Source organism: Triturus cristatus, chromosome 2_2, assembly GCF_964204655.1.
Source record: "Triturus cristatus chromosome 2_2, aTriCri1.1, whole genome shotgun sequence".
Taxonomy (NCBI): Eukaryota; Metazoa; Chordata; class Amphibia; order Caudata; family Salamandridae; genus Triturus; species Triturus cristatus.
In genome coordinates, this window is record NC_140582.1 from 331022083 (window position 1) to 331036420 (window position 14338).

The 14338-nt window shown below is 53.3% G+C and overlaps 1 protein-coding gene across 2 annotated transcripts in view; it reads left to right on the forward strand.

The window, feature by feature from the left end:
• Positions 1-14338, forward strand: part of TBCK (TBC1 domain containing kinase) — a 1508203-nt gene that overhangs the window by 1237934 nt on the left and 255931 nt on the right. For both annotated transcript variants that reach the window (XM_085641401.1, XM_085641402.1), the window contains exon 24: positions 2550-2716. In XM_085641401.1, coding sequence (XP_085497527.1) covers positions 2550-2716 — 167 coding nt within the window. The remainder of the gene's footprint in view (positions 1-2549; positions 2717-14338) is intronic.

The window sequence follows — 14338 nt, forward strand, 5'->3', positions numbered from 1 at the left end:
ATGAAGCACGCACACTTAGACAGACACACTTAGGCACGCGAGCACACCTGATTTCACATTTGGACGTAGCATTCTCTGCGTTCTGTAGTCTGAGAGGCATTTGACACACAGAACCCCCCGCCTTTAGCTCATACACACAGAAGGTGCCAGCGCGGGGCTCCCTCCTATATCTGCCTTAATGTGCTCTTGTTTTGCCAATTACCCTCCGACGGTGGGGCACAGCTGGGACCTGCCCCGACGGGCTCGGCACCGACAGCTCCCCTAATCAGCCCGGCCAGCCGTCCACTGCGAGCCACTCTTTAGCGGGCAGATGGTGTGACTTTGGACACTTTTACCCGCGTTACAGTATTGCATGCCTCCCCGGCAAACTATACCCCTGTTTTCAAGTGGAGGCTGGAGGGCATCTTTCTCATCCTAGAGACTAATTACTACTCTGATCTCTAGCGGTGAGCCACCAGAGTATTCCTCTCTCTCTGGTTAAACCATTCATTCTTTCTCTACCCACTGGCGAAGCTTGAGGCAGGGGCCCCTCAGCCCTTAAAGGGTGACCCCATTAAGCCCAAGGAATATCCGTGTGATATGGAAGAGGGGGGGGGGGGCTCATCACATTTTTGCAGAGGGAGGCATTGTTTTATTTGACACCACTGGCTTGGGGGCTACCTGGCGTATCCCCCGCTGGCAATGTGTTTCACGCCCAGTAGTATCATATCGATACAAGATTTACAGAAGAAAGGAAAAGAAGGGGGCATTCTTTAGGTTGCATTTGCAACAGTTTAACCTAGTGGCATTGTAAATGACAATGCCTTTTATGTTTTAAAAACCAACACATAAATAAAAGGCTTTGCCATTTATAATATATAATAGCTCAAAATCGTGTGAATGCGAGACCTATTGCACTGTAAATGTGAGTGTATGCACCCCCTGTGAGTGTATGCACCCCCTCTCGGTTTATGCACCCCCTGTGAGTGTATTCACCCCCTCTTGGTTTATGCACCCCCTCTCAGTGTATGCACCCCGGCTCAGTGGGTTAATGTGTTTGCTGCAGAGGTCTCTATGTGTGTGTGTGTATGTGTGTGTGGCTCTGTGTGGGTGGCTTTTTTTGTAGGTGGCTTTTTTTGTAGGTGGCTCTATGCGTGGGTGGCTCTGTCTGTGTGTGGGTAACTCTGTGTGTGTGTGTAGGTGGCTCTGTGTGGGTGGCTCTATTTGTGTGTGGGTTGCTCTATGTGAATAGCTCTGTGTAGGTGGCTCTGTGTGGGTGGCTGTGTGTGTGTGGGTGGCTTTGTGTGTGTGGCTCTGTGTGGGTGCAAATGCAATAGGTCTTGCATTTGAGAGAGATTAAGCTATTGACATTGTAAATAACAATGCCGTTTCTTTAAATGTTTTAAAAACAAAAACATAAACAAAAATAATGTCATGAGCAATGCCAATAGCTCTAACTTTAACAATGCCGAGACCATTGCATTGTAAATGCTTGTTCTTTTTTTTTGCCCGGGGCACCCTCTATGCGCCCTCTGTGCAAAGGCAAGCTCTGTTCGTTGCACTCTCCGGAAAAATTTAAGGGGGGCCTGTCGGTCCTCTGCTAACAGTAGTTGTGAGTTTCTGTCAGAGCAGGTTCTTGCTAGTGATATTGAATAATGAATCTATAGTGGCTGCATATCATATATTGATCATCGAAGTGTTAAAGAAATTCCTCTGTTAAAGTTTCCCTTTCTTACAGTGCCTCGTGTAGCTGACGAATTTGTAGCGTGTTAGGTGCCAACCAACAGATGATGTTTTCATACTCCAGTGAAGTGCTTGAACCTCAGTAGAAAGGAGCGAATATCTGCTGCCAAATACCAGGGGGTTGTGTTAGCAATGAGCGCTGCGAATTGTGTTTTAAAGCACTATGCAAAAGGCCTACCATAGCAGATTCTTCTTATACATAATGCTTTGCACGCTGAGGAAGGGGTTGAGGAATATAGATTGTCCTAGATGGGAAATATCCATCTGTATCATATACAATGCGAGCCCGCTGCAAAGAATTGTGCGACCTCCTGAACCAGGCACATATTGAAGCAGGACTGACTCTGCTTTTCATACTTACAAGATAGGAATAATAAATACCGTTTAGCCTCGGGAAAATAAACCCTACTATGTAAGTGGTAGGTGATCATTTACTTTGTTGTGCTTTCTATCAATAAACAGTGTCGTTCTTGACACCTCCTTTTAGGTCAATTTAGAAAACAGTGTCATCAAAATTTCCAACTATGTTAGCACTCATCCCTTGGCTACTAAAATCTTTGATAAGGCCTACTCTTTATATGCATTCAAGGAGGACCAAGGGATACATGAGTTCTTTGCTGAACACACAGAAAACATCTCCTCGAAAAGTACATTTGCAATGGTAAGCTGAAGCCAGTGTACCGACTTCCAGACTTCCCTCAAATGTTTGTGAGCACAAACTAGTTTTCTTGTTAGTCTATTTGCTGTAACTTGTGATGGATGATGCATGTAAGCGCCTCAGCATTTGAGTTTGTTTATAAGCACCATCTTCTGTGTCTCCTACCAAGGCCAGAGAACCCATCAAGCTAAGCGAGCTGAAGGCTGAGCAGTCGCCGCGGATCTCCGCGGAGGACCTCATTGACTTGTGCGAACTCTCCGGACCCAAGGCCATCCTGAAGAAGAGCAAGTCCAGCAAGCCAAAGCTACTGGTGGTTGACATTCGAAACAGTGAGGAGTATCCTTTCAAACAAGAATTATTTGCCTCTTCTCCATCGTGGATTTAGTTATCCCAAAGTTCTTTAGAAAGCCATGCATTGTTTGTTATTGGTCTCAAGTGGGAATGCAGTCTGGTTTTAGCTAATCAGAAAAGGAGGAATTTTGAGTCTGCTTTGCCTCAATTACATGCCCTACAAACTTTAAAATCATGCCTCGACCCCGATCTCCTGTGTGTGGCTGACTCAGTTTTCACACTTTCTATTTACCCTCCTCACAGTCTTTTCTTCTGACTAGTTTTTAAGGGTACCTTTTTGAATGGTGAAAGGTGTGTATATATGTCAGTTGCTATTTTCTCTGTGCATTCATGCCAATGGCGACCTTAAGCATAGACATTAGAAGAGTTTGCCCAGGAATGCAGAAGCTACCCTTGCATTATGAAGAGCATATCATTAAATGTTTTCACCCTCTGGTAAGTGCATTGAAAGTGACTAACACCGCCTGCAAAGGGAAAAACATCACTGGTAAGTAATTTCCTGTCCTGCCACTAGGAGCTCGGTCCGAAGCAGGGACCCTCTGTACAGACCCTCCCAAACACCTCCAGGGGGCCCCATTCAGACCAATGAATATCTTTGAGATACGGAAGATTCAGGGCCCCTCATCACATGCTGCAGGGAAGGGGGGTTGGGGGTGGTCCTTCAATCACTTTGTGTTAAGCCACTGATTCAAAGATAAAGGGTGCATAATGTAGGGAAGAACGCTCTTCAGTAGCTGCTACTTAATCTTCCTACTTAACATTTTAATTGGACGTAGAATGCCTCCCGAAGCAGTTTTGCATGCCAACATCGTGACTGTTTGAGCCAATATCAGAATTGCATTACTGCCCATTGATCAAAGCCTTAACTGCAGAGAGCTTTGACTGCCATTTTTTTGCCAACCTCTGATGAGCGTAATTATGTTTGCCAATTTAAACACCCAACAGCACATAGGCAATAAGGCTGTCAGCACCAGCACTCGTAAACACACTCAACATGGCAGACACATTTGCCAACTGTGTCCACCTGGTATGTGTCCCTCCATCTCACACACACACACAAACAGTCTGCTTAGAATGCAGGCAAACCGCAGTTAATGCCTGAGTTCTGATTGGCTGAACTAATAATCAAATACATCTGAAAGAAACAGTTAGTTCTAGATTCCTTACCTTAGATTTACCCCCAGGCGTCAGACGGGATCTGGAAAGTTTTTCGTCAGCAGTACCCCTTTGCGTCGGTAGGTGGCATTAGTCCACTCCACGTCCGCCGTCTGCGTCGTGGTCGCCGGGATGACGTTGCGGAAGTTACTTAGACGCCGCCCTTGCGCGCTGAAGTCAGTTCTTTCTTTTTCCATGCCAGGAAGCGCAGATCTGGAGAGAGCGGTACTCCCAGTCATTTTTTGACATCGACTCCTGGTGCACGAGGGATGCCCGGTTTCAAGGCCTGCGGTTTCTGTACTTGACTGATGTCAGTGACGGATCCGCACCGTGTGTGCCTCTACTGCCTGGAGCGCGACCATGGCCCCGAAGTCTTTGCGGGAGCAGTCCCGAAAGCTACTCGAGGCCTGGCAGTCGGCTCCACGTCGTCAGTTCTACAAAGCGATGCATGCCATCTTTGGGCAGCCCGACTCCGACAGTGCGCCTTCGGGCCCCACAGACTTGGCTTGGGGCACTAGGCCTTCAATGCAGGCAGCTCCGGCCTCGGCACCGCAGGGCCCCCTTGGACCTAGGCCTGGATCCGGATCGGCGCCGGTCGACCTCATTACACCTCCACCAGCGCCGATTCCACCGGCACCACATCTGCAGCTGCCGCCGGTTGGACCTCCAGCCGGCGTTGACCCCGGCTTCCACCCCGATGTGGATATGGAGCTGGACCGGCGTCGACTGACGCCGGATCCGGCGCCGATGGGTACTTTTGTGCCTGCATTCCACCCTGGCCTTTTTCAACCAGTTTGTCAGCAAGAGGAGGGTGAGGAAGACTGGGAGGGGTCTGAGGACCCTCTCACTGCCAGGCTGGAGTACGATCAGGACTGTAGAGAGGACCTGGGGGGTGCCAGTGGTCTGGACACCTCACCAGACCTTGATATGTTGTCTCCTCCTACTGTGGCTACGGAGGAGGGAGCGTCTTAAGCAGTGGTGTTCCATAGGGCAGCTAAGGCCCTACACCTCGAGCTCCCTACTGTGGCAGTCAGGACTAACCTCCTGATGGAGGTGCTTTAACTGGCAGCGAGCTCTTCGGAGCCCCTGCTGCCGTTTAATGAAGCTTTCATGAACATCCTTTTGGGCACCTGGTCCAGGCTTCTGTGGATAGGATGGTTGCCCGACGCCACCGCCTGGCCCCGTGCGACCCCTTTCCTCTCTCAACATCCCTCCCCCGAGAGCTTGGTAGTCCAAGCCTCTGCGTCCCAAAGCACATTCCCCACCGCACCACCGGACAGGGAATCCAAGAAGTTTGGGAAGAAGTTGTTTTCTTCCTCCAGCTTAGGGCTGCGGTCGGTGACCACCGCATGCCTCTTGGGCCATTATTCCCACTCCGTGTGGGATACGGTGGCGCAAGTGCTGCCTCAGTGTCCGGAAGAGGCCCATGCCATGCTCTCCCGTGCTGTTGCCGAGGGGAGAGACGCAGCAAAGTTCGTCATCCGCTGTGGACTCGACACTGACGACTCACTGGGTAGAACCATTTCATCATCGGTGGCGCTTCGCTGTCATGCCTGGTTGAGAACGACTGGCTTTTCCGGGGATGTCCAGAACACTTTGATGGACATGCCCTTTGATGGCCGTCGCCTTTCCGGAGACAAGGCAGACAGTGCGCTAGTGCGCTTCAAGGACTCTCGGGCTACGGTAAAGTCCTTGGGCCTCGCCACCACGCAACCTGCACAGTCTGCTTTTCGCCCCTTTCGTGGCCACGGAGGGGGTGTCCCAACACGTTCCATTCAGAGCCAGGGGCCAGCGCAAACTGTTCAACTTCAGCACGGCCGGGGACGTGGGAACAACCGATGTGGTTCTGGGGGCCAGCGGGTGGGTCAGTCCACCACCGCACCTTCTGCAGCAGCCTCCAAACCCTCCTAGTCCAACTGTCCAGGCCCATCAAACGCCAGTGGGTGGCAGGATCCTTCACTGGCGCACCATCACGTCGGATAGGTGGGTTTTGCAGATAGTCCGAAGGGGCTACTCCTTCCCCTTCGAGACTATCCCTCCAGCCATGCCACCCCAGTACCATCGCATGTCGGGGGATCATCTGGCCTTTCTCCAACATGAAGTTACGGCTCTCTTGACCAAGGTAGCTATCGAGCGCCTTCCTGCCCCTGAAGTAGGTCGTGGTTGCTATTCCCACTACTTTCTGGTGCCCAAGAAGGACAAGGGCCTGCATTCTATCTTGAATCTCAGGGACGTCAACAGCTTCCTCCGGAAGGAGAAGGTCAAAATGTTGACCCTTGCTCAGGTCTGGTCTGCCCTCGACCCTGAAGACTGGATTGTAGCATTGGAATTGCAGGATGCTTATTTTCACATCCCCGTCCTGCTGTCCCACCGGCATTACATACGGTTCATGGTAGGCCACAAGCACTTTCAGTTTACCGTGCTCCCCTTTGGCCTTACCAGAGCCCCTCGGGTGTTCACGAAAGTGATGGCGGTGGTCGCAGCTCATCTGTGCAGATCAGGTGTTCCAGTCTTCCCCTATCTCGACGACTGGTTTTTGAAGGCGGGCGCGCCCCAGTCAGTCATCGCCCACCTCCAGACTACGGGCGACCTCCTGCATTCGCTGGGGTTCTCCATCGATGTGCCGAAGTCACACCTGACCCCATCCCAAAAGCTCCTCTTCATCAGAGCAGTTCTGGACATAATGCAGTTTCGGGTTTATCCTCCTGAACAGCGAGTCCGGGATTATCAGGCTATGATTCAGATCTTTCAGCCTCTATCCCGGGTATCTGATAGAGACGTCTAGCCGCAGATTCCTTAACTTAGAATATCCCCAGGCGTCAGACTGGATCCGGAAAATATTCCGCAGCAGCACCTCTGCGTGCTGGGGGGTGGCTCCGCCCTGACGTCGTCCACAGACACGACGTCAGCGGAGCCATATATGCCCCTCCCGGCGCGCTGACATCAGTTTTCTTCTTTTCCACGTCCAAGCGTGGATCTTGGAAAACCAGCAGTTCCTTGGCCTGATTTTTGGGCATTCTCGAGACCCTCAGGTGTTGTGGGAACAGTGTGCAATGCCTTCCGGCTTTAAGGCTTGTGAAGCCTGTGCGTGTTAGATGTCTGGCACTGACCTGCACCTCATCTGTATGTGGTGCCCTGGCGTGCACCACGACTTCAAGGACTGTGACGCCTGTCAGAGGATGAAACCGAAGTCCTTGAGGGAGCGTCGCTTGAAGTTGCTGGCCGCACAGATGTCAGGTCCGGCTCCCTCCCATCGCCGGTCTTCCTCTCGGGATCGGGCTCGTTCCCGAGGTCGCCCCCACGACCGCTGTGCAACAACAGGTGAGCGTAAGCACAGGCGTCGCTTACGGAGATCTTCCTCCAATGTCCGGCCCACTGCCACCCATTCCTACCGCACTGTGCCGGGTAAGGGCGCATGGCAGCCTCATCCTCAGTATCCACCCTTTCCGGGTGTTGGGGCAACGCATGCCCAAATGGAGGCTTATTCAAAAGCACTACAGGCTTGTTTTGGTCCCCCCCTCTCCCTGGTGCGCCTTGGGGCCCCACAGAGGTAGCAGGCACTCATGCCGGGTCTTCGTCTGCGGACGTTTCCCCGGCACCGGCTGTGTGCGTCAACTCCGATTCCGGAGCTGACATACGCCACCAAGCCAGGACCCAGAGCACAGCCCTCCCCGTCTGTCAGCGCATAGCCCTGTGCGGCTTCCTGCGTCAACGTCGGAGGCGACGCAGGTGACGCCGGGTACTACACCAAGCTCGACACCGACCCCGGCACCTCGTGTTTTCCCCAGGCAGGTTGCACTGGGATCGACATCGGTCGGCGTCCCGGTCGCATCCTCTGTGGAGGTCGTGGACATCCAGGCGATTCCGATACGGCGTAGATTCAGCTTCCCTTGGCGGTTGCTCCTCCCGACTCCTCAGGCGGTGATAGGTCTCCAACGCGGAAATCCGTCGACGCCAGTACTACTATTTACGCCTCCTCATTTGGAACCTGATGCTTCCCTGGACAAGGAGGCAGGGTGCAAGTACCCTGTGTTGCCTGGCCTTCGGGTCAGTCTCCGGCTCCTCCACTCCTCATGTCTAGTGGCAAGATTAGCCTTCAACCGTCTCCTACTGACGGTTTGTATTCACCTACACGGTTGGCAACTGAACCTGGTGCTGCCTTCGCGCGCGCTATTCATGGAGCGGCTGCTGTACTCTGCTTTCAGCCTCCTGTGGTGCCTCTACTTTCTGATTCTTTATTGGATCTGCTCCATCTGGAACCTAATGAAGTAGAACTTTTGCTGCCCTTCGGGGACTCTCTGCTTGATGTCCTGCGTGGCACATGGTCAAGACCCTCTTCTGGTGACCCTGTTGATCGGTCTATTGCTCGTAGGCACCGCCCTGCTCCGGTGGTGATACTCTTTATCTTTCTCTTCACCAAACGGCTCAGGGCCTGGTTGTTCAGGCAGCTTTTTGATTTACAGTCTTCACCCTCTTTGCCATTGTTACCTCCCACCAGGGAGTCTAGGTGGCTGGATGATTGTGGTCGCCGGCTTTTCGCATCTGCCAGTGCAAGCGTCCGAGCTTTAAATACAGCCTGTGTTTTTGCACGCGCATCCTCCACTCTTTGGGACTCCGTTGCGAACTTCTCCATTCTGTTTCTGAAGGGCCATGGGCAGAATTGCTTTGTCTTCTGCTGCATGGCAGGAGCATGGCACAATTCTCCCTTCGGTATTCCCTTGATGCGACTGACTCTATGGGACAGGTCCTTGCTCGTGCTGTGGCTTTACGCCGCCATGCTTGGCTGCGCTACAGTCGCTTCCCTGATCATATTTGGAATTCCCTCAGAGATCTGTCGTTCAATGGGGTAGATCTTTTTGACCGCCACGCGGATTCGGCAGTCTCCCGTCTCTTGTCCGGGCTGCAGTAAATCTTGGTGTCCTTTTACGGCACCCAACCTTATGTACTGGTTAGTTTTAGTGCCGGTTACTGTTCATGGCTGGTTAGCCATTTCTATGTTCATTCAGTACAGCCGTTCGGCTGCTTCTCTTGTTTTTCAGTACTCTGACTGTGCGCTTAGCCCAAGAGGACACCCCTACCAGGGATTAGCCTTACCCTATGTGGGGTATTTGCTGTTATTAGGTTCTGCCTTTGCCTTGGTATGCTCCTGAGGAGTCTCCCCGAGGACATCCTGCTGGTCACCACTTGTTTATTCCTACAGTGAAAAAACCAAAGGAAATGATGGAAGGAGTGTTGAACATTGCAAGCACTCACCCCCAGTCAACTGATCTGGGTTTATTCCATCACCGTTCTTTAGCCCACTCTGCCACCCCAGTTCAGACATGGCCATATGCAAATCAGTCTGACCCTGTGCCTCATGGGAACAGTCCAGCCCGAACTGCCAAGCCATGTCTTCCCTGGACCGGAAACAAGCTTCCTAGGACCAGTTTCTGGCATTTCAGCCGTCTTCAGCCAGGCTTGCTTGAATCCAGTGGCAAAGTGAGCAAGGGACTCACGTCTGAGCATACCCTGCCAACTTATGGCGAACAAAGCAAAAACCAAAGGAAATGATGGACGGAGTGTTGAACATTGCAAACACTCACCCCCAGTCAACTCATCTGTCAATTTCTTCTCTTTGTCATCATTTTTGCACACTGTTCCCATATTCTCACAGTTTTTTGTTGATGGCTCCGCACTCTGACGCGGAAAAGTTTCTCCTATGAAAACGGACGTCAGCGCGCCGGGAGGGGCCTAAAAATGACTCCGCTGACGTAATGTCCTTGGACGACGTAAGGGCGGAGCTGGGCGGCGCCGCCCCCGCCATGCAGAGGAGCTGCTGCAGAAACTTTTCCGGATCCAGCCTGACGCCTGGGGATATTCTAAGTTAAGGAATCTGCGACTAGACTATGTCTGTACCATATGACAGGTAACAATGTATGATACATTGTTACCGAAGGTAAGTAACTTGTTCTTCGGTCAGGATGACCCTGAGGCTGCTGGGCCTCATGGCCTCTTGCATCCTGCTGGTCGATTATGCCAGGTGGCATATGCGGGCTCTGCAGTGGGACCTGAAGTTCCAGTGGGTGCAGCATCAGGGAAATCTGTACACTGCACGACAATTGTAGTGGTGGCTCACGAACCAGGATTGGGTCAATGGCAGATCCATCTCCCTTCCCCAAACAGAACACACAGTGGTGACAGACGCATCCCTTCTGCAATGGGGCAGCCACATGGGAGAGACGGAGATCAGAGGCCTCTGGTCTCGGGCGGAGTCCGAGCTCCATATCAACCTTCTAGAGCTCCGCGCGATCCGTCTTGCACTCAAGGCATTCCTTCCCTCTGTCCAGGGACGAGTAGTGCAGGTGTTCACAGAAAACACCACCGCCATGTGGTACTGCAACAAACGGCTGGGTGGGGTCGTGGACCCTATGTCAGGAGGCCCTCCGTCTCTGGACATGGCTGGAACATCAGGGCATATCCCTGGTGGTTCAACACCTGGCAGATTCACCGAACGCCAGGCCCGACAAACTCAGCCGCAGGTGCATGATGGATCACGAATGGCGTCTTCACGCTGAAGTGGTGCAAGGTCTCTTTCGACAGTCGGGAGAGCCTTGATTAGGTCTATTCGCCACCGAGGAGAACGCGCAATGTCAGCAATTCTGCGCATTGGAATTTCCAAGACGGCACTCGCTAGGCGATGCTTTTCGTCGCGAGTGGAGTTGCGGTCTGTTGTACGCCTTTCCGCCTATACCACTTCTGCCCAGAGTGCTGAAGAAGATCAGGCGTGACCGGGCCCAAGTCATCCTTGTGGCTCCAGATTGGGCACGAAGAGTCTGGTATCCTGAGCTGCTCAACATGGCCATCGATCCTCCGACCCGTCAGCCTCTAATGGAGGATCTTCTGTCGCAGCCTCCACCGGAACCTTTCCAGCCTCCACCTTTTTGCGTGGAGATTGAGCAGCGGCAGTTGACGTCTTTTGACCTGCCTTCTGAAGTTTGTGAGGTAATCTTGGCAGCCAGGCGTCCCTCCACTAAGATGATATATGCATGCTGGTGAAACAAATTTGTGGCATGATGCACAGCAAAGGCTGTGGATCTCCTCTCTGCCCCTCTTTCTGAGGTTTTCTTGTACCTCCTTACTTTGGCCCAGCAGGGCTCTGCTCTGGGCACTATCAAGGTCTATCTCTCGGCCATCTCTGCCTTCCTTCGGCTTCCAGATCAGCCTTCTCTTTTCAAGTCCCCGGTTGTAAATCATTTCTTGATTAGGCATAACTCATCTCTTTCCTCCTATTCCCTTTGTTATGCCTCAGTGGGACTTGAATCTAGTCTTGACTTATTTAATGTGCGCTCCCTTTGAGCCGCTTCATAACTGTCCTTTGAGACTTCTGGCGCTTAAAACTGCATTCCTGGTTGCCATCACATCTGCCAGAAGAGTGAGTGAGCTCCAGGCTCTTTCATCTAAGCCTCCTTTCCTGTCTGTCCATCCGGACAAGGTAGTTCTCAGGACTCGTCCATCCATCCTGCCCAAAGGTTGTCACTGCCTTTCACATCGGGCAGACCATCACGTTGCCCACCTTCTTTCCGCCTCCACATTCTTTGAAAGAGGAAGAGAGGCTCCACCGTCTGGACCCAAAACGTGCGCTTTCCTTTTATCTGGATCGCACCAAACAGTTCCGGGTGGATAGCCAGCTCTTTGTTGGGTTAGTTTGGCGCCAAGAAAGGTTGGGCTGTACACATGCGGACTATCTCCCGATGGGTCGTTTTGTGTATCAAAGCCTGCTATTCTCTGGCGAAGAAGGAGCCTCCAGTGGGGCTCCGCTCCCATTTCACCAGGGCGACTGCAGCAACTACTGCTCTGGGACGAGGCGTTCCTCTGAATGACATCTGTCAGGCAGCTACGTGGGCTTCATTGCACACATTTGCGAAACACTACTGCCTTGACAGTCAAGTCCGGAGAGATGGCTTCTTTGGCCGTTCTGTGATCCAGGACTTTCTGGTGTGATCTTGGTTTGCAGACTCACCTCCGGGGTAGATATTGCTGGGGTATCTATTCTAAGGTAAGGAATCTATAACTAACATGTTTCTTTCAGATGAACAAGTTACTTGCCTTCGGTAACGATATATCTGTAAGAAACATAGGTCAGTTATAGATTCCTTACCGCCCCACCCATCCTCCCCGTTCTGTGGACTGATTTCTAGGGTTAAGAATATCCTTTCAGGGCACTAGTTTTGTGTACCACCGGTCAGTGTCTTGCATGGCTCTGCGTTTCTCACGTGGAAAGTTGTGTACAGAACTGATGTCAGCACGCGAGGGCAGCGTCTAAGTAGTTACCGCGACGTCATCCCGGCGACACGACGCCAACGACGAACGCGGAGCCGACCGACGCCACCTCCCGACGTGCAGAGGTACTGCTGACGAAAAACTTTCCGGATCCAGTCCGGCACCTGGGGGTAATTCTAAGGTAAGGAATCTATAACTAACCTATATTTCTTACAGATATATCGTTACTGAAGGTCACTAACTTGTTCTTCAGGGCCCTAGTTTTGTGCACCAGTGGTCAGTGTCTTGCATGGCTCTGCATTCCTGGTGCGGAAAGTCGTATACAGAACTAACGTCAGCGCACGAGGGCGGCGTCTAAGTAACTTCCGCGATGTCATCCCGGCGACGACGGACGCGGAGACGACCGACGTCACCTACCGACGTGCAGGGATACTGCTGCCGCAAAACTTTCCGGATCCAGTCTGACGCCTGGGGGTAATTTTAAGGTAAGGAATCTATAACTAACCTATGTTTCTTACAGATATATAGTTTCCGAAGTTAAGTAACTTGTTCATCTCAAACTTGAAGCAAGTGATGGGAGCATGCTTGCACTTCCTGCAGTAAATGAGTATGTTGTTTTGCAGTAATTGTATATAAAATGGAACATCTGAAAGAAACACGTTAGTTAGATTCCTCACCTTAGAATATCCCCAGGCGTCAGACTGGATCCGGAAGATTTTTTGTCAGCAATACCCCTTGCGCGTCGCTAGGCGTCGTCTGCGGCTCCGCGTCCGTCGTCGGCGTCGTGCGCCGGGATGACGTCGTCGGAGTACTTAGACGCCGCCCTCGCGCGCTGACGTCAGTTCTTCTTTTTTCCGCGCCAGTAAGCGCAGATCCGGGAGAGCTACCCCTTTTAGTCTTTTTTGACTAAATCTTTTTTGATCATTTTTGATCCTTGTCTGTCGACATCTGGTGCCGGTAGGATGCCTGGGTTCAAGGCTTGCGAGGATTGTCATCGACTGATGTCGGTGACCGATCACCACCGCCGGTGCCTCTACTGCTTAGGCCCCGACCACGACGCGGAGTCGTGCAACGACTGTCAGGCCCTGACTTCGAAGGCTAGGCGGGAGCGGTCCCGCAAGCTTCTCGAGCTTCGCCACTCGGCTCCGCGTCGTGCGCGATCCCGGTCCAGGAGGAGGTCCAAGGATCGCTCGCGGAGCCCTAGCCGACGCCATCGATCGTCCGGCTCCAAGTCGTCGGGTAAGTCCAAACGCTCAAAGAAGTCCAAGAGGCGACATCGCTCTTCGGACTCCCCTCGCCGGTCGCGCGACTCGGCCGAGGGTCAGGGTGGTTCCACCCCCGCGGCTCCGGCGGAGCCGCAGGTGCCGCGTCCGCCCCCATACCTTCCGGTCCCTGGGGCTGAAAGGGCGCCGGCGGAGATCAGTGCCTTCCTCTCGGCCATGAGGAGCCTGGCCCCGCCGTCGACGCCCGCTGGCGCGCCTTCGGGCCCCGCGGACTCGACTGGGCGACCTCGCGTGCCGGCGGCTCCGGCCCCGGCGCCGTCGACGACTCCGGTCTCGACGCCGCAGGTCCCCGCGGGGCCCATGCCTGGGCCCCAGTCGACGCCGGTTGACCTAGTCACTCCTCCACCGGCGCCGACGCCTGAACCACCGACGCCGTCACCGGCGCCGCCGACGCCTTTGACGCCGACACCCCAGTTTAGCCCTCATCCGGACCCGGACCCGGCGCCGGCGCGGCGTCGACCGACGCCGCATCCGACGCCGCTTGAGTCCTACCATCTCTACAGTCCGGTTCCGATCATTCCTCCTGTTTATCAGGAATCGGAAGAAGGGGGCGACTGGGAGGGGTTCGAGGACCCTCTGGCTGTTCAGTCACAGCTTTCTCAGGACTGGGCAGATGAACTGGGGGAGGCCAGTGGGCTGGACACCTCGCCAGACACTGGATTCACTTCTCCTCCGACCGTGGCTTCGGAGGAGGGTGCAGCATTTTCTGTGGTGCTGCGCAAGGCGGCCGAGGCCCTTGGGCTCGAGTTGCCTGCCGTGGCTGTGAGGACTAACATCCTCACTGAGGTGCTTCAAACCTCAGCAAGCTCCACTGAGCCTCTGCTGCCGTTCAACGAGGCCCTCACTGACGTTCTGCAGGGCACCTGGTCCAAGCCCTCCACAGTTCCTCCTGTGGATAGGAACGTTGCCA